Source organism: Ahaetulla prasina, chromosome 2 (genome assembly GCF_028640845.1).
Source record: "Ahaetulla prasina isolate Xishuangbanna chromosome 2, ASM2864084v1, whole genome shotgun sequence".
NCBI lineage: Eukaryota > Metazoa > Chordata > Lepidosauria > Squamata > Colubridae > Ahaetulla > Ahaetulla prasina.
The window spans coordinates 22,246,189-22,267,126 of NC_080540.1; the positions used below are offsets into that span (position 1 = coordinate 22,246,189).

At 41.9% G+C, this 20,938-nt stretch overlaps 1 protein-coding gene across 3 annotated transcripts in view; it reads left to right on the forward strand.

Annotated features, from left to right (window-relative positions):
- The window catches only part of IL17RE (interleukin 17 receptor E), a 52,969-nt gene that overhangs the window by 25,185 nt on the left and 6,846 nt on the right, over positions 1 to 20,938 (forward strand). For all 3 annotated transcript variants that reach the window (XM_058168703.1, XM_058168702.1, XM_058168704.1), the window contains 10 exons: positions 1,369 to 1,502; positions 2,629 to 2,697; positions 3,300 to 3,366; positions 7,597 to 7,784; positions 8,670 to 8,723; positions 11,213 to 11,260; positions 13,521 to 13,566; positions 17,801 to 17,952; positions 18,423 to 18,491; positions 20,448 to 20,499. In XM_058168703.1, coding sequence (XP_058024686.1) covers positions 1,369 to 1,502; positions 2,629 to 2,697; positions 3,300 to 3,366; positions 7,597 to 7,784; positions 8,670 to 8,723; positions 11,213 to 11,260; positions 13,521 to 13,566; positions 17,801 to 17,952; positions 18,423 to 18,491; positions 20,448 to 20,499 — 879 coding nt within the window. The remainder of the gene's footprint in view (positions 1 to 1,368; positions 1,503 to 2,628; positions 2,698 to 3,299; positions 3,367 to 7,596; positions 7,785 to 8,669; positions 8,724 to 11,212; positions 11,261 to 13,520; positions 13,567 to 17,800; positions 17,953 to 18,422; positions 18,492 to 20,447; positions 20,500 to 20,938) is intronic.

Consider the following 20,938-nt stretch of genomic DNA (forward strand, 5'->3'; position numbering starts at 1 on the left):
GGAATAAACTACCTGACTCTGTGGTCTCTTCCCAAAATCCCAAAAGCTTCAACCAAAAACTGTCTATTATTGACCTCACCCCATTTCTAAGAGGTCTGTAAGAGGCGTGCATAAGAGCAGAAGCATGCCTACCGTTCCTGTCCTATTGTTTCCTTTCGTTATATCCAATTAATATAGTTATTACATACTCATATATATGCTTATATACTGTATAATTATTTCATACTTATGCTTATATATACTGTGTGACAAAAATAAATAAATAAAATAAAGTCGGGGGTGGGGGGTGAGGAAGCCAGGTTGGCTTAATTTATTTATTTTTATTTTATTTTATTTATTTATTTATTAAATTTTTATACCGCCCTTCTCCCGAAGGACTCAGGGCGGTTCACAGCCAAATAAAACAATAAAAAGTGCACAATAAAACAGTAATTAAAAAACTTATTAAATATAGGGCCAAATTAAAATCCGTTTAAAACAATAAAACCCATTAAATAAAATTAGAATCCTAATAATAAAAACTATTAAAAATTCTATGCCAGTCCTGCGCGAATAAATAAGTATGTCTTCAACTCGCGGTAAAAGGTCGGAAGGTCAGGAAGTTGACGGAGTCCTGGGGGAAGTTCATAATGACCGCATGATTCACTTAACAGCTGCATTGATTTATTTAAAAACTTTGCCAAAAAGATTGTAACACTCACTAAACAACTTCTTTGCTTAGCACTGGAAATTTGGGGGGTGGGGTCAGTTGTAACTCGAGGACTAGCTTTACAGTGATTGCCATGAAGTCATGTCCTGGGGAAAGAAATAGTGTGCCGTGGCAAGGAGGCTCTGTAGTTGTAGCCTCTTGACAACAAAAGACAATTTTGCATAGGAAACTGGAAAAACAAATAAAACGATATAATTACAAGGGAGATGGTTGCAATAAAGCAGGGGTGTCAAACTCAATTTCATTGAGGGCTGAATCAGGGCTATGGTTGACCTTGGGGGTACGGGCGAGTGTGGCCGACTGGGTGGGCATGGCCAGCTTGATGCCACTCACTGGGTGTGACCAACAGGGTGGGCATGGCCAACAGGGTGGGCGTGGCCAGCTTGATGCCACTCCCCAAATTTCTGGCATGTTTCCTCTTTGCATTGGGTAGACTGGGCCGAAGCCATACTGGTCTGATGTTTCCTCTTTGCGTTGGATAGACCGTGCTGAACCAATGGGGTTGGCCCCTTAAATTTTCCAGGACGGCCCCATGGACCGGATCCAACCACATTAAGGATTGGATGCGGCCTACAGGCCTTGAGTTTGAGACCCCTGCTATGAAGGAACTTGTCATATGATGAGACTTAATTTTCTACCTTTCTTCTACCTTTCTTCAGCACCTGAGTTCCAGTACAGATGGGTACCAGCTTCCCGGGCTATTGAGGTGTCTGCTCCCAAGGCCATCACTGCACGCCTGTGTCATAAAGTGGACAGGATATGCACAGAACTGCACCAATCTTTCCATCAGCAGGTGGGTTCATAAAGGGGAAGAAAGACTAACGTGGAAAACACCCATGGATGGTGGCAGTGGAGGTGCGCCTTAAGAGGGAAGAGAAACTGAGGCCAGGAGCATTGCAGAAAGCAAACCATGTTGGCAGAAGTGAATGTTGGAAGCCTTGTGGGGAACGAATCTTCCTGGTCTGGCATCAGGAACGCAAAAGGGCAGCTTAGGACAGTGATGGTAAACCTTTTCAGCACCGAGTGCCCAAACCGGAATGCATGTGCATGTGTGTGCACATTGGAGCATTGGAAATCAAAGACCAGTGGGCTGTCACTCACATACCTGGTTTTTGGCCATTTTTAGCTGTTTTTTGAACCATTTTCCGGCCATATTTCAGGCCATTTTCAAGCCGTTTGGCTATTTTTTGGGCCATTTTCTGGGTCGTTTTCAGGACAATTTTGGGACATTTTTAGACCGTCCAAAAAACGGCCCAGAAAACAGCCTGAAAAACAGCCTGAAAACCACCCGGAAAATGCCTGAAAAATACCCTGGAAAACGGCCAGAAAATGGCCCTGGAAAAAGCCCAGAAACGCCCCCCAAAAACAACCTGGTTTTTGGACATTTTTGGGCCATTTTCCGACACCCACAAGGATCAGCCGGCCGGCGCGTATGTGTGCTCTGGAAACCAGAAGAGCTGCTGGCGACAGCGCACATGCCCACAAAGAGAACCCTGCGTGCCACCTGCGTGCTCATGTTCATAACAGCTGCAGTGTCCCGGGATCATGTGATCACCTTTTGCAATTTTCTGAAAGGCAAAGTAAATTGGAAAGCCAGATTCACTTAACAAATGTGCTACTAACTTAACAACTGCAGTGATTCACTTAACAACTGGCAAGAAGGGTTGTAAAATGAGGCAAAACTCACTTAGCAACTGTCTCACTTAGCAACAGAAATTTTGGGTTCAATTATGGTTGTAAGTGAAGGACCAACTATAATAGTTCAGATGTGATGAGTTTCAGATTCTGGAACTCTGAATTTTTAATGCTCAATTTATTTTGCTCTTATTTGGTTGTCTCTGGTGTCTCTTGTAAAACTCAAGAGTTGAATTTTGCTTATTTGTTTTTTTTTAATGGCTTGTTTTCTCTTTACCTGCCAGGTACTGGTTTCCAAACATCACCCTGCTGTGCTGCCGTACGAGTTCCTTCTTCCCTGTCTGTGCATAGAGGTGTGTGTGGCACCTCAAGAGGTTCTGAATGAGGTTTTTTTGAAGTGGGACAATGCAAAATTTGGAGAGAGGGATTAAAGAACCCTGACAGATTTCACTAGATTCCTTTGTATATTTTAATTGATTTATTTATTCATGAAATTTATATGGCCGCTCATTTCACAAAAAACTGATTCTGGCTGCCGTACAGCTAAAAGATAGAATGCCTGAACATAATAACAATAGCACTTAAACTTATATACCGCTTCACAGTGCTATCCAGCCCTCTCTAAGCGGTCTACAGAGTCAGCCTATTGCCCCTGGGTCCTCATTTTACCGACCTCAGAGGATGGAAGGCTGAGTCAATCCTGAGCCTTGTGAGATACGATCTGCCAAACTGCTGGCAGCCAGTGATCAGCAGAAGTAGCCTGCAGTACTGCACTCTAACCACTGTGCCACCATGGCTCTATAAATGCCTTTGTTGATCTCTACAGAAGGTGGCAAGATATTATTTGAAGGGCTCTTGACAATTTCCATCCTTGGCCCCACCTGAGGTTAACCACTGAGCCAGGGATGGGATGCAATCAACTAGCATCTTTCTGACTTAGCTTCTTTTTCTGCAGGCATCACATAACCACAAAGACAGCTTACGCAAGATCGTGTGTCCTTTCCAGGATCAGCCAAAAGCCTGTGAGTTCTGCTTTAGGCAAGATTGATGATAGTGGTTTTTTTTTTTAATTAATTGGTTGATCGGGAGCTGGGATTTCATAAGTTACGGGAAGAATCAGTGGCTCACAAATGGCAAATATCTGATGCCCATACTGTGGAATTCTTGGTGCTCTGAGCTTGGTTGTTTGCATTTCATTACCCAACTAGGTAACATCATCAGTGCTAGGGAGTGTGGGATTTGCTCGCTGGTTATATACAATGTCATTGTTGATGGGGGTGTGATCTTGATAGTTCCTTGATCAGAGTATTGTTTTCTGCTTGATTTTTGTCTGGTGCTAATCCCTGCTTATCTGCATGTTGGCTACCAAAGAGAATATTTTTGTTTCCTTCTTAGCTTTTTTATTGTATCTTTTCAATGGTGGGTATAGATGGATTATCTCTAGGTGTTCCTGGTTCATGCCAGGGGTGAAATCCAGCAGGTTCTGGAGAACCGGTATATTTTGAGCAGTTCAGAGAACTGGTAGCGGAAATTTTGAGTAGTTCGGAGAACTGGCAAATGCCACCTCTGGCTGGCCCCACAGTGGGGAGGGAATGGGGATTTTGCAGTGTTCTTCCCTTGGAGTGGGGTGGGAATGGAGATTTTGCAATATCCCTCCCCTGCCATGCCCGCCAAGCCATGCCCACCAAGCAACACCCACAGAACTGGTAGTAAAAAAAATGGATTTCACCACTGGTTCATGCCCATACCTTGGTGGCGTTTAGAGCTCTGCTGTTTTTTTCTTCTCTACTCAGAAAGTCTGTTAGTTAACTTGGAGGCAAGAAACAGACTGATGTGATAGCAGGAAACTAGTAATCTGGGATGTAACCAGGAAGATAAGAGTAATGATCAATATGGAGAACAGGTTTTTGTTTTGTGTTTTTATTAACTTCACCTTTTTACCTGTATCTTGTTGCTCAGACATTGTTTATCTTGTTGCCATAAAATACTCATTAGCTAATTTCGACATCAAGAAATAGTTTAGAATAGTAGTTTAAGGCACTAGGCTAGAAGCCGGGAGACTGTAAGTTCTAGTCTTGCCTAATAAAATCTTAATGAAATCAGCCTGGTGACCTTGGGTCGGACACCTTCCCTCAACCAGGGGTGAAATGCTCCCAGTACAGAGCGGATCGCCTGATCCAGTAGCAATGGCAGAGGGTGGTTTGGAGAACCGGTAGCAAAAATCCATCTGCCCCCCCGCCCACAATCATCAGAGGTTGTTTTTTTTTAACTTTTAAAAGCATTTTTCTTCGGCCGAAAAAATGCTTTTAAAAGTAAAAAAAAAAGCTTCTGATGATTGTGCGGCTCAGCTGAGATCATCAGAACCCTTTAAAAGCATTTTTTCTACAACCCCTTCGGCCAAAGTGGCTGTAAAAAATGCTTTGAAAGGGTTCTGACAATCAGGGAATTCAGCTGGGGTCGTCAGAACCCTTTAAAAGCATTTTTTTCTACAACCTCTTCGGCCGAAAAAAATGCTTTTAAAAGTAAAAAAAAAAGCTTCTGATGATTGTGCGGCTCAGCTGAGATCATCAGAACCCTTTCAAAGCATTTTTTCTACAACCCTTTTGGCCAAAGTGGCTGTAAAAAATGCTTTGAAAGGGTTCTGACAATCAGGGAATTCAGCTGGGGTCGTCAGAACCCTTTAAAAGCATTTTTTTCTACAACCTCTTCGGCCGAAAAAAATGCTTTTAAAAGTAAAAAAAAAAAAGTTGGCCACGCCCACCAGTCACATTACCCTCCCACACCAAGCCATGCCCACAGAACCACTAGTAACAAATTTTACATTTCACCCCTGCTCTCAACCCTAAGAAGAAGAAAAATGAAGTTCTGAAATTATTGCCAAGAAAACATCATAGACTTGTCCAGGAAGCTGTCTGGAGTCAAGAATGATGTGAAGGCACACACACTGACACACACAAACACACAGAACTGGTAGTAAAAAAAGATGTATTTCACCACTGGTTCATGCCCATACCTTGGTGGCGTTTAGAGCTCTGCTGTTTTTTTCTTCTCTACTCAGAAAGTCTGTTAGTTAGCTTGGAGGCAAGAAACAGACTGATGTGATAGCAGGAAACTAGTAATCTGGGATGTAACCAGGAAGATAAGAGTAATGATCAATATGAAGAACAGGTTTTTGTTTTGTGTTTTTATTAACTTCACCTTTTTACCTGTATCTTGTTGCTCAGACATTGTTTATCTTGTTGCCATAAAATACTTATTAGCTAATTTCGACATCAAGAAATAGTTTAGAATAGTAGTTTAAGGCACTAGGCTAGAAGCCGGGAGACTGTAAGTTCTAGTCTTGCCTAATAAAATCTTAATGAAATCAGCCTGGTGACCTTGGGTCGGACACCTTCCCTCAACCAGGGGTGAAATGCTCCCAGTACAGAGCGGATCGCCTGATCCAGTAGCAATGGCAGAGGGTGGTTTGGAGAACCGTAGCAAAATCCATCTGCCCCCCGGCCCACAATCATCAGAGGTTGTTTTTTTTTAACTTTTAAAAGCATTTTTCTTCGGCCGAAAAAATGCTTTTAAAAGTAAAAAAAAAAGCTTCTGATGATTGTGCGGCTCAGCTGAGATCATCAGAACCCTTTAAAAGCATTTTTTCTACAACCCCTTCGGCCAAAGTGGCTGTAAAAAATGCTTTGAAAGGGTTCTGACAATCAGGGAATTCAGCTGGGGTCGTCAGAACCCTTTAAAAGCATTTTTTTCTACAACCTCTTCGGCCGAAAAAAATGCTTTTAAAAGTAAAAAAAAAAAAGTTGGCCACGCCCACCAGTCACATTACCCTCCCACACCAAGCCATGCCCACAGAACCAGTAGTAACAAATCTTACATTTCACCCCTGCTGTCAACCCTAAGAAGAAGAAAAATGAAGTTCTGAAATTATTGCCAAGAAAACATCATAGACTTGTCCAGGAAGCTGTCTGGAGTCAAGAATGATGTGAAGGCACACACACTGACACACACACACACACACACACACACAGAAGCACAAACCAAAAACACATAAACAAAAATGTACTATACATAGCAGATAAACCTAAACTCTTCCAGATCATTGCCTGATCGTTCAGTCATACTGAGTCTCTGGCTTGCTTAATGAATGCATATGTTGTCTGAAAATGCTCCTTTTCATTCTGCTAAAGGGACAGGTGCTTATTTGATTCACCAATCAAAAGACAGAGAGTTGTGGCGTTCAAAACAATTGCTTCCACGTCGAGCTTAGCAAATATTTGCAGACTTAGCTGGTTCATCAATGATTAGTTGGCTCTTAATATGGTTTATTTGTTTTAGACTTTCTGAGATTTGTGGACCCAGCCAGTTTATATTTAACAAAATTGTAACTATTATACATGAGGGAGCTTAGCTGTTCTCTTTAAATCCAACTGAATTCATGGGACCTTTATGAAGATAAAACTGGGTAACTGCACAATTTCAATCTGCGTTTCTTGATGAATTACATCCTCTGTGTCACCTGACTGTTTTATAGTTAAACATTAGAACTATTTCAAATATGTTGCAATATTTTAATTTTTCTGGGAATGTATAGTATTTTACTTATTTATTTTGTGATCTGCCTTACGTATAACATGTCAAAAGGGGATGGATGGGAGGGAGGGAAGGAGGAAGGAAGGGAGGAAGGAAGATTTATTTTCTCTTCCATAATTATTTCTACCTGAGATAACAGAGTACCTAGTCAGCTGGGATACCTGTAGGTAGGAAATGCAATGATAGAAACCAATATTTATTTTCAATAGGTGTTTGCAGCTTTTGTTTAACCCTACATCCATTTCTCAAATTCATATTTGCCTTTGCAATTTAGTTTATACTTTATGACAGATCAAACTGGTTACTATAGACCATGCAGACAAGATACAGAAAAGAGTATTTCTAAACCAAACAGAGCGATTGTCTGGAATTCCTGGAAAAAGACTGTTTCTCCTAACAAAATAAACATTAGGGTAATACTATACAACATAATACGATATTAATGTCATAGTGTCAAAAGACAAAGGTGGGATTGAAAAACTGTGAAAAACCATTATATGTTTAGAAATGTTTTGTTTCATTAATTAATTCATTCATATTTAGAGATCACCTATTTCCTGAAAGAGCAACATACAAATACCATAAAAACATAGAAATTGGTTCATTCATTCATTCATTCATTCATTCATTCATTCATTCATATTCCTTATTTATTTTGCTAGATGCTGCAGATCTCTGGTCCTCGGCGCACTTTCATGATTTCAGTTCCAGTGACAAAACCGAAATGGCCATATTTTTGAGCGGCCGCTGCTCCTTTCACCCCACTGTCTCACTTTGCTGGAAGGAAAATTCTGTTCCAGAGGCAACCTGTCAAGATATCCCCAATTCCACAGTTCCTGTGGCCAACAAGGTGAAGGGACATGGAGACCATACCGAATAGGATGAGAGTAACAAGGTTTTGTGGGAAGGGCAGCCAAGTAGCAAAATGAAGGCCAAGCGATTCTAGGAACCTACTCCCTTAGTGGAAGCCTTACGCTTGCACACTCCATCTCCTGAACAGATAGAAGGAAAAAGGCGGAAGGCAGAATGGTATTGGTTAAGAGAATGTCCTTATCAGGCAGTTTACGAGAGAGCCTCTCCCAACCTGCCATGCTAGCTGAGGAAATGAAAGAGAAGCAGGTGGGGCGGGGGGGAAAGATCATTCTGTTGTGTCTCGTCCGATCTCACCACAGCCGGGGCCTTCTTATCTGCTTCCGAACATGGAGGAATGTCCTAGTATGCCTCCCGGCCCCAGCCCTGGCTCCATGCCCAGACAGGCTGAAGAGGAGGAAGTATCTCCAGCCCCCAGCTCTGGCTCCATGCCCAGGCAAACGGAGCAACTAGACCCCTCCCCCTCCTCCACAGCATGTGAGCCTGAGGGAGGTCAATTGCCAACAGCTGCAGACTGGAGTGACCCTCGCATCAGAAGACTTGATAGATGGAGGCAACAGAAGGAAGGGAGGGGCAGGCCTGGATAAGTGCTGAGTCATGGAGCCACACCCCATGGCCTATATAAAGGACCTGCTTTCTGGCATTCTCTGAGTCAGGCAAAGTCTAAACATATCTTGCTGAAGTCACTTTCTGGTCTCCTGCCTGCCCTGAGGACTTTGCTAGGACTTTGGCAGAGCTGCAGAGGCACGCCTGATTCAGATTTCCCTGACCCGGCCGTCAGCGGAGGAGTGGGACACGACACATTCTGAGATGTTTGGACATTGTACCTCTGGAATTCATTGACTTATTTTCTTTATTTATTCAGAATTCTATGCCATTTGAGTTTGAAGACCCTGACAGGCGTACAATTCCTATTGCAGTAAGTAAGATTAAAAACTCCAAAGCAGGGGTGAAATGCTCCCGGTTCGGATGGCGGCGGGTGGTTTGGAGAACCGGTAGCAAAAATCCCTGCCCCCCTCTCATGCCCAGCTGAGCTGTTTAATTATCAGAGGGGTTTTTTTTACTTTTAAAAAGCATTTTAAAAGCATTTTTTCTTCAGCTGAAAAAATGCTTTCGAAAGTAAAAAAAAAAGCCTCTGATGATCGTGCGGCTCAGCTGGGGTCGTCAGAGCCTTTTTAAAGCATTTTTTCTACAACCTCTTTGGCTGAAAAAAAAAATGTTTTCAAAAGGCTCTGACAATCCCAGCTGAGTTGTCTGATCGTCAGAGGCTTTTTTTTCTTTTAAAGGTAAAAAAAATGCTTTTAAAAGAAAACAAAAGCCTCTGACGATTACGCAGCTCAGCTGGGATCGTCAGAGCCTTTTAAAAGCATTTTTTTACAACCTCTTCGGCCGAAGAGGTTGTAAAAAATGCTTTTAAAAGTAAAAAAAAAAAAGTTGGCCACGCCAGTTGCATTACCCTACCCCACCAAGCCACGCCCACAAAACCGGTAGTAACAAATTTTACATTTCACCACTGCCCTGGAGACCTCGGGGCAAAATAATCCTTTTGGCCAATCTCCAATAGACGGATTAAAAAAAACAAAACCCTGTTCCATGGAAGCAGAAGACAAGGGAAGAGGATGAGTTTGTATGTGGGGGAAGCCTATTCCACAAGAGGGGTCCCAAGTCCCTGATGATCACATTCCTTCAAAAACAGGACTCTTAATCGGGCTTCTTTTTCCAATGTCGCTGGATAGGTAGATTTACTCAGAGCAAGCAGTTTTGGAAATACCAGGCCTGAGCAAGTAACAATCCGCATTTTAAATTGCACCCAAGAGAGAACCAGTACCAAATGCAGCTCTTGTAGTAGAGGTGCCATGTAGATCAGGGCTTCCCAAACCCCTAGGCCACCGCCCACTACCAGCCCATGGCCTGTTTGAAACTGGGCTGTGGGAGCGATGGGCATGCATGAAGTTCCACTTGCATAAGCAGCAGGAAAGCACCCACATGTAGCTCCACTCGTGTGACCGGAGGTCCCTTGCGCTCATATGGAAAGCTCCACCCACACGAGCAGAGGGCGCTTGCATATAAAGCTCCATTCTTGCGAATGGGCCTTTGCGCAGGAGCACTCTCCACTTGCACAAGTAGAGCTTCGCGCATGAGCACAAGCATCTTCTGCTCAAGCACCCCCCGCTCGTGCAAGCAGAGCTTCGTGAATGGGTGCAAGTGCTTGCCACTCGCATGACTGGAGCTTCGTACGTGAATGCAAGTGGCCGCCCCTTGCGCACGAGGCTCCATTCGTGTATGTGCACCTACTACTAGCACCAATAGAGCTGTGTGCGCGCGCACGCACCTGCCACTCACATGCTGTCTCCCACCGCTCTATGCCGTGCCGGGACATCAATCTGGAAAGATTGGGCACCGCTAATGTAAATAAACTCCACCACACCCATAAGAGCAGCTGCATTTTGAACAAGATGGAGAAAATGCAGCCAGACCCTCCTATTTTTAATAGCAATAGCACTTAGACTTATATACCGCTTCACAGTGCTTTATAGCCCTCTCTAAGCAATTTACAGAGTCAGCGTATTGCCCCCAACAATCTGGATCCTCATTTTACTGAAGGATGGAAGGCTGAGTCAACCTTGAGCCTGGTAGGATTCGAACTGCCAAATTGCAGGAGCTGGCAGTCAGCAGAAGTAGCCTGCAGTACTGCATTCTAACCACTGTGCCACTGTTGTAGAAAACTTACGTCTTAAAGTGAGGAGACAAGACCACGAAGGATTTGAGAAACAAGAATTAATTTATTATTTGCGCAAATAGGACACAGACCCCCACTCGGGTGGAAAACAAAAGTCTGAGCCTCGAGCATGGCTTAAACATAATCTTTTATACTTTTTGGTTACAGACATTGCCATAAGAAAAAAGAAGAAGTTATCCTAATTGGTTGAAATAAACAAAAGCCCATATATGGTCTACTCTTATCATACACCTTCTGGATACACGTGTTACTCTCGATGCCCCCTCCTCTTTGCCACATAGTTACAAAAACAGTTTGTAGAAATATTTCTGCACTTTCCCGAAATATGCAACACCATATACCTGCCCAATGGTATACTTCTGCTTTCTAAGTGACACGTTGACTTTTATACAAGCTGGTAATATCTGATCTTGTTATAATCCTAACAAATAAACATAAAGCACTTGTATTATAAAGCATTGGGGTCTTGCTTCACCACCACGGCACATAATAATATCTGGAGGCAGCATGGTCCCTATTCCTATTAGTCCTTGTAAATATAATAATAGGAAGACTTGCTGATTGTTTTTTATCAGGGTTATTTTGAGGCACAAAGACTATATTGGGTTCTGAGACAGAGAGAGAAGGATTTTCCTTTCCATTGTCCTAACATGGAATTCTTTCTCTAGACGTACATCATTGGAAGCGTAGATGTGAATCCACAGCTCTGCTTCAAGGTAAGAGATAACACTGACACACAGACACGCATCACATCCTTACAAGATAGTTGCCTCTTAAGAACTGAGTTACTACGATCGATTACAAGCCTAATGAAGCCTCCTGAATTTTGAGCATGCAGTGAAAGCAATGAACTTTATCTAGTTTAGAGGTTGTTGAAGTAGATTATATCTGTGCTGTTATGAAAGTGGACAGCTAAGATGCACATAGATAGGGAGTCCAATGGTATACTTCTGCTTTCTAAGTGACACGTTGACTTTTATACAAGCTGGTAATATCTGATCTTGTTATAATCCTAACAAATAAACATAAAGCACTTGCATTATAAAGCATTGGGGTCTTGCTTCACCACCACGGCACATAATAATATCTGGAGGCAGCATGGTCCCTATTCCTATTAGTCCTTGTAAATATAATAATAGGAAGACTTGCTGATTGTTTTTATCATGGCTGTAAACCGCCCTTTGGGAGAAGGGCGGTATAAAAATTTAATAAATAAATAAATAAATAAATGGTGAACCTCCTTGTGGGGGACTTACGACCCGGTTCCAAAGTTCCAAGGTGACCCTTCCCACTGTGATCATGTGACCATATCTTGGGAACTTGGCAACTGGCCTGCATTTACAGCTGTTTGCAGGGTCCTACAGTCATGTGGCTGCATTTTATGAGAGTTTTGTAAAAAAAAAAAAGACATTTATTTCCATTTTTCGGCAAAAACAGCTCATAGTGAATCATTGGTTTATTTAATAATCAACAAAGGTTATAAAATCGGGGCAGTCATGACTTAAGATTGTGATGGGCAGACTCCATTATGGCTGCAAATTGAGGATCACCTCTAGAGCAAAATGTGCCATTCCAAAGGAAATTTACTCAGCCCAAACTTTGTAAATCTTTGACTCAGTAAACAGTCATCAAGAAGTCATTTAAAATGTATTTTTCTTTTTTTAAAAAAAATAATTTTTATTACGCTTTTAACTTTTAAAAACAGAAGAAAAAAATACGACAAAGACAAAAACACATTAAAAACATGACAAACATAACATTACATTATATATTATTTTACAGCCTTCTGTATCGACATACATATATATTCTCTATTTTTGTTCAATTATTCAACTAAATACTTATATTTATATTATATTTATTTACACGATCGTTACTATAAGATTAACAATAGTTTGTGATTTATTTTTCATACATTTACGGTATAGTAATCTGACTGTTGTAGCTACCTAGGGTTATATTGTATAAGAAGGTGGTCATATAAGTCTTTTAAATAAACAAAAATAAAAAAGCATCCAAGGAAAGAGACATTAGCAGCATATAAAATGTATGTTTACTTAAAATTCTACGGAGTATCTCAAGTAATCTCAGAAGATGAAGATGTAGTAGATGGGTTACTATAGGCTACGTTTGCAGGACTACAAATGAATCAGTCCTTAGAAAGAATAATCTGGAATAGAATGGAGTGGACTGGACTGGAATAGAATAGAATAGAATAGAATAGAATAGAATAGAATAGAATAGAATAGAATAGAATAGAATAGAATAGAATAGAATAGAATAACAGAGTTGGAAGGGACCTTGGAGGTCTTCTAGTCCAACCCCCTATTCAGGCAGGAAACCCTATAGCATTTTAGACCAATGGTTGTCCACCCTCTTCTTAAAAACTTCCAGTGTTGGAGCATTCACAATTTATGGAGGCAAGTTGTTGCACTGATTAATTGTTCTATCTAATGTAAGGATTGCTAATATGGTAACTGCAAGGTATCTCTGCTCTGCCTGCATCCCTATGACTTCCCATATTGAATTAAAATAGAAACGATGGCAAATCACATAAGATCTTTTTGATCTTGTACAAGATGTCACGCGAGCTTATGCTAAAATACAGGAGGCCCAATGAGATTTTGGCAAAGTTTAATTTTTAAAAGAATTGTATTATTCTTGGTTGAATTACAGATTCCTCTCTCCACCCCACCACCCCAAGTTTCAGTAAATCTTCATTTCTGGAAGTCTTTAAAATCAAGTGAGATATTCAGGCATCAACCTTGAGGCAATAATTAAAAGATTTAATATAGCTCAGTCCTTTGATTTAGGGCAGTTCCTCATTCTAGTTTGTATGACAAATGTTTAATGAAGAAAGGTAGAAGGTTAACTGGGGGACTTAAATATTCTCAAATATTAAATCTGTGTAAGTATTAACTGCAGGGTTTTATATGATGAGTCACAACTCAACAATTTATCTTTTTTTTTTTTTAGTTTTCTTACATGAACACCAGCCACACTGAGTGCCCACACCAGGCAGGTGAGTCTACTTAAGTCACAATGTGAACTCCATTTTTGTTTCATGGGGAGACCAGGGGATGAAGGATTCATCTCTACCTGTTGAATTGAATCAGTTTCTTAGAATACCAAGCCCCTCACTCTGGAATGTCGCCCTCTTTGTACTCTTCTTCTGAATAACACCTTAATGAGCATCATATCTTCACAATTGGCACTAATGAACTAATGAACTTTTACGATTCCTCCAGGGAAAGAAACCATTGTTTTGCAATCTGCTATGGTCTGGATTCTTTTTGATTATCTCTAGTCTGTGGTCTGCCCCTTCTAGTTTCCTTTGCAAATGCCTAGAGCAACTCGAAGGGTTTATTTATTCCTAAGTAACTTTTTACAATCATTAATAGAGACAATTTTTATTTAATCACAACCACAGCTTCCAAGGTGCAGACAATGATCCTTCCAATCTTACACCAAGCCTCACACACTGTAAGCCGCCCTGAGTCTTCGGAGAAGGGTGGGATATAAATGTAAACAAAAATAAAATAAAATAAATAAATCTTGGTTAAAAGAAAAAAAACAGAGTACCTCATTAATGGGGTCATGCTACAGGTCTGTCAGTTTTGTACATACCACAACCACAGTGGTGGGTTTCAAAAAATTTCGCTACCGGTTTGGTGGCCGTGGCTGGGGGTGGCATGTGACTGAGTGGGCATGGCCAACTTTACACCACTCACGCCCACGCCCACTCAGTCACATGATCCCCCCCCCACTTAGCCACACTCTCTCTTCACCAGTCACCCCTGTTTCCCCTCCTTTAGCGGCCCTGGCCCTAGCCCCGTTTCTTCCCCCACCACCGTCTCTTTGTTTGGGCTGCTTACCTTCCACAGCAGGTGATCCAGAGTCCGGAAGGAAAGCTGACTGGAGTTTTCGGTGGCCTTCCGCAGACTGTCAAAAAAATACCAGAGGTCGCAGAAAAAGCTGCTGCCGTCACCGCCATGTTCTTCGCGCATGCGCATCCCATTGGACTTGCAAGGCAATGGGAAGGATGCGTGTGCACAAAGACATGACAGCAACGAACATGGCAGGTGGGGTGAGCGAGTGGCGACTAGGGGACCAGCCCAGGGGCGTGGCCAGCCGGACATCTCTACCAGTTCAGCGACCTTGGCCAAATTTCCGCCAACTGTTCACGTGAACTGGCTGAATACCACCTCTGCACAACCAGATGTGGGTACAGAGGGGTCTGTGTGGTATACTGCAAGTTGCAATCAATGATTAGTATTTAGTAATCTGAATCCAGTGCTGGGACGCTAAGCAGGAAGATTAACATTTTCACAATTTCCACTTAGTAGATGTGATAGTCGTCTTTGACATGAAACTTTAAGGGATATAAAATGAATGCTTATTTATTTGCTTTGAAAGACATTTTGGTCTTCAAGATGCATACTGTATGTACAGCTATAACTGAATAGTAGCAGAAGATAATTAATGTTATCAGAAAGGCGGGTAGCACTAGCTCAGATGTTACTGCCAGGAAAATTGCTAATGGGAAAAAGTATAGAAGTGATGAATCATAAAAGGGCAGATTTCAAACTTATAAGATTTTATTTTATTTTATTTTTAAGAAAAAAAGAAGAGTCCAAGATCTAGGCATTAAGATGAGCTCAGCTACCCTGTTTCCCAAAAAATAAGCCCTCCCCAAATAATAAGCCCATTCAGGCTTTTGAGCACATGAGCTAAAATAAACCCTCCCCAAATAATAAGCCCCCCTCCCCAAAATAGGCCTTCCTTGAAAATATTTAAGCGCATCCACAGTCAGTCCCCTCCATTTCCTCTGGTTAGGGTTAGGGAGACAGAGATGGAAATCAGGTAAGATGGCAAGAGGAGCCCCATCTTGCTCCACGCACTCCAAAATAATAAGACCTCCTCCGAAAATAAGGCCAAGCACTTATTTCGGGGTTCAAAAAATATAAGACAGGGTCTTATTTTCGGGGAAACACAGTATCTGTTTTTAAAAGCAGACCTGGTTGCTCCACCCTTTGGAAAACATGATCTTCTAGGAATCAAAGTAAAATGTCAGATCTGCCCTACATCCTTGGTTGTAACCATCACACTGCCTTGTACTGAGCCTCCATCTTTCATCTATCTAGCCCAGGGGTCTGCAAACTTGGCTCTTTTAAGACTTGTGGACTTTAACTCCCAGAGTTCCTCAGCCAGCTTTGCTTGAAGTCCACAAGTCTTAAAAGAGCCAAGTTTGCAGACCCCTGATCTAGCCTATTTCAACCAGGGGTTCTCTGTCCTAATGACTGGCTGGGTGTGGCCATGGTGGGCGTGGCCAGGGGGTGTGACAGGCAGCACCTGGCCTCCTGCACCCCCCTGGGAGGAAAAACGAGCCATGGGGAAACTCCTAGAAGGGATGGGGAGGGGTGGGGCCAGCCAGCAATTTAGCTACTGGTTCGGCCGAACCAGCTGAATCCCACCACTGATTTCAACCTTCCCAACTAGTTGTCCTCCAGATATATTGAATGTCCATTCTCTTAATTCCCAAGGAGCAGGGACTACCTACAGATAAGGAAAGTTAAATCCCATCATATCACGTCTGTATACTAGGTTTGGAAAATTGATTACCCAAGTAGCAGCAGCAGCCCTCTTAAAAAGTAAGCTTAATTTCTTTTCCCAGGAGATATTCAAACCTGGCACACACCACTACTCCACAACATGGGTCATGTCCTTTGTACGTAATCTCAATGCGGTTTAGGGAGTTCTTAAATATGAAAAAAAAAAATACTGGATAAATGGGATGTACAGGTAGTCCTCAACGTATGACCGCAATTCAGCCCCAAATTCCTGTTGCTAAGCGAGACAGTTGTTAAATGGGTTTTGCCCCATTTTACAACCTTTTGCCACCGTAGTTAAGTGAAACACAACACTTTTGAAGTTAATAACACGGTTGTTAAATGAATCCGGCTTCCCCATTGACTTTGCTTGTCAGAAGATCGACAAAGGTGATCACATAAGCCTGGGACACTGCAACCGTCATAAATACGAACCACTTGCCAGGCGTCCAAACTTTGATCACGTGACCATGGAGATGATGCAATGGTTGTGAGTGTGAAAAATGGTAATAAGTCACCTTTTTCAGTGCCGTTGTAACTTTGAATGATCACAATGGTTTTAAGTCAAGGACTACCTGTATTTACATTAATTCTGCGCGCATACAAAGTCTTCAGTCACAGAATTCTGCAAAACAACAAAAGCTGAAAAGAGTCAGAATCCGCAGTGTAGGTGAATGTGTGAATGATCTCAATACTTTTTTTTTTTTTTTTTATAAAAAGTTTTATTTTTACAATCATATCAAATAATTCATCCAATGTACAGTTATATACAATTAGTCGGGCTTGCCCAGTCACCACCCCCCTTTTTAACACTCTTCCCTCTTCTACCTTCTTCTACTTTCCAGACCTTCCTCTCCTTCTCTTATCTACATCCTCTCCTCCCTCCACCCTACACCTTCCTTCTCCCTCTTCTACCCCTCTTCCTTCCTCTTCTCCTCTTTCCTACCTCCTACTCTCTCTTTTCTCCCTCCCCACCGTTCTAAAATGGTAACTGGGCAGACCCGACCCTGCATTAATTATATTTATACATCTTCAATAATCCCTGTACATTAACCATCACTCCATCTCTACCAAACCCCCCCCCAATTCCCCTCCCCCTTACCCCCCACCCCCCACCCCGACTTCCCAGAACAAAATGCAGGGTATCAAAACTAACAATCATAATCCAAAATAATTCCTAAATTATAATCTCTAGTCACACCACACTTAGTCACACTCTCAATTCCCCTCTCCTTCAAAAATATATCTAATACAAAATATTTCCTAAATTTACTCATATGCTATTCGATATTTTTTTATCTGATACTTATTTTGAATATAATCAATCCACATTTTCCATTCTAAAATATATTTTTCTAGTGTATAGTCTTTCAAGTAAGCGGAGATTTTTGCCATCTCTGCCAGATTTGATACTTTGAGTGTCCATTCTTCAATTGTAGGTAATTCTTCTTTCTTCCAATACTGAGCAATCAAAAGTCTTGCGGCTGTTATTAAGTTCAAAATCAATTTAGTCTCTATAGAATGATCTCAATACTTAATGTCAGTACATTTATTATATATATGGTAACATATTTCTCCTCAAAAGATTGGAAATAATAGAGCATTGGCTGAAGAATGAGCACAACTGACTTTGTTCTTTCTTTCTAGATACTACCTGGAATGTATCTGTCAGTGTGAAATTTTTGCAGCTTCACTTAAACTTCAATTCTCGCACGCCGGCTTCCTTTAGTTCCGCCTTATGCCAGCCGGTATCTTCAAGCCAGTGCCAACCTGAACCCTCTGTCTATACCATCACCCATGTAAGTGACTCTCAGTCTCAAGAGGAGGAATTCGGGATAGTTTCCAGAAATAACTCAATCATGACTGTTGAGTGAGGAAAGCCTAAGAAATGATGTTGTATTTGATCTACTATAATAGAGCAGAGTAGGATAGGATAGGATAGCATAGGATAGCATAGCATAGCATAGCATAGCATAGAACAGAATAGAATAACAGAGTTGGAAGGGACCTTGGAGGCCTTCTAGTCCAACCCCCTGCTTAGGCAGGAAACCTTACATCACTTGAGACAAATGGTTATCCAATCTCTTCTTAAAAACTTCCAGTGTTGGAGTATTTACAGTTTCTGGAGGCAAGTTGTTCCACTGATTAATTGTTCTAACTGTCAGGAAATTTATCCTTAGTTCTAAATTGCTTCTCTCCTTGATTAGTTTCTACCCGGACGGTAGCTGAAGGATGTATCCTGGATTTAATTCAAGGTTATGTTTTGCAGACAGGGGGATCTGCCTTGGGTGAAATGAACCTCATTCTTCCTTGGACAGTCTCGAGAAGTTGTATACTGGTAAGGACTAGCTTCCGTTCTTCCTTTTAGAATAGAATAGAATAATAGAATGGAATAACAGAGTTGGAAGGGACCTTGGAGGTCTTCTAGTCCAACCCCTTGCTTTGGCAGGAAACCCTACACCACTTCAGACAAATGGTTATCTAATCTCTTTTTAAAAACTTCCAGTTTTGGAGCATTTACAACTTCTGGAGGCAAGTTGTTCCACTGATTAATTTTCTTAGCAATTAATAAAGGGAGGAATAATGCCTTAGTGAAATGTGTACGGTTTTACCACAGGGAGTCAATTAAAGGTAGTTCATGTTTAGTGAGGAATTGGGCCTGGCAACTTGGCTGTTGAGCAAAGCAGTGGCTAAGTGGAAAATCACATGAGCCGGATGTTATGATTTTCTGTTATGATTATGGTTTTATGATCAGTTTTCCTTTGCTTCTGGCTACGTCCTTCAGGTGAACCGGGGTACTTCCTCTCTGAGGACATCTCAATATGGGGAAATAAGCAAGTGAAAATAAGAGCAAAGAGACACTGTGCCAGTCATTAATGCAAGGACTGATTGCTAAGTCGTTCTTTAGCATTGTTGTAAGTTCGAATGGCCACTAAGCGCAGTTGCTAAGATTGTAGGTAGTCCTCGCCTTACGGCCGCAACTGGGACCAGAAATTGTGTTGCTAAGTAAGGAGGTTGTTAAGTGAGTTGTGCCCAATTTTATGACGTTTTCCCCATGTTTGTCCCAAAGGTGCTTTGCCAAGACGCAACTGGACTTTCTGGGTTTTTTTTTTGAAGACATTTCACTTCTCATCCAAGAAGCTTCTTCAGCTCCTTTCCACTTTTGAAAAAGCACCTTTGGGGCAACCATGACCTGGATTACTGAGAGTCTCCATAGACTTTTCCCATGGTTGTTAAGAGAACCAGTGTAGTCGTTAAGTGGATCTGGCCTCCCCCATTGACTTTGCTTCTTGGAAGGGATCTGAGTAGCTTGCAAATGGTGACAAGGATGCTACAACCACCATAAATACCTGCTTGTTGCCAAGCGCTTAAATTTTGATCCTATGACTGTAGGGATGCTGCAATAGGGCCGGAATAGCTCAGGCTGGTAAGAAGCCAGTTATTAGAACACAGCAGCCTGCAATTACTGCAGGTTCGAGCCCGGCCCGAGGTTGACTCAGCCTTCCATCCTTTATAAGGTAGGTAAAATGAGGACCCAGATTGTTGGGGGGGCAATAAGTTGACTTTGTAAATATACAAATAGAATGAGACTATTGCCTTATACACTGTAAGCCGCCCTGAGTCTTCGGAGAAGGGCGGGATATAAATGTAAACAACAACAAAAAAAGTTATAAATGTGAGGACCGGGTGTTAGTCTCTTTTTTTCAGTGCCCTAACTTTGAACGGTCATTGAACAAATGGTTGTAAGTCGAGGACTACTTGTACCTGCAAATTAGCCAACAACTGGATAAGAATAAAATGCCAGTTCAAAAGGAGTACAGAGGTTCCCATTAACACACTTTATCACTATGCAGGTAGTCCTCAACTTACGACTACGTGAGCCCCACATTTCTGTTGTGAAGTGAGACATTTATAAGTGAGTTTTGCCCCATTTTATGACCATTCTTGCCTCAGTTGTTAGGTGAATCACTGCAGCTGATAAGTTAGTAGCCCGGTTGTTAAGTGAATCTGGCTTCCCCATTGATTTTACTTGTCAGAAGTTCCCAAAAGGGGATCACATGATCTTGGGACACAGCAACGGTCATAAGTATGAACCAGTTGCCAAGCATCTGAATTTTGATCACATGATCATGGGAACGCTGCAAAGGTCGTAACTGTGAAAAACAGTCATAAGTCACATTTTTTCAGTGCCGCTGTAACTGAACGGTCACTAAATGAATTGTTGTAAGTCAAGGACTATCTATACTGAGTTCCGTTGTCCCATTCCACTTCTTTTTTTTTCTTCCCTTGTTAGGTCTGGCGTTCTGATGTACAGTTTGCTGGCAAGCGACTCCTGTGTCCGGATGGTAAGTTACAAGATTGTTCCGACAAGCACAGAGTGAATAAAGAGGAGATTGTGCAATCCTGTTGTGAAAAATGGCCATTACATTGTGTCTCCTGTGGTGCTTCTTGGAAGGCAGAGAGAGCAGCCCTGGGTCTTCTTGCTCAGATATTTGGAAGAAATTCCAGATCTTAAACAAACAACCTAGAGCAGGGGTCTCCAACCTTGGCAACTTTAAGACTTGTGGACTTCAACTCCCAGAATTCCTCAGCCAGCTTTGAAGTCCACAAGTCTTAAAGTGGCCAAGGTTGAAGACTCCTGACTTAGAGGACGTATGGAAGGGCCGACAATGGTGGTCCAAACCAATGACTCAGAAAAACATTAAGGCAGTGATGGTGAACCTTTTCGGCACCAAGTGCCCAAACCAGAATGCACGTGCATGTGCATGATGTGCGCGCGCTGGA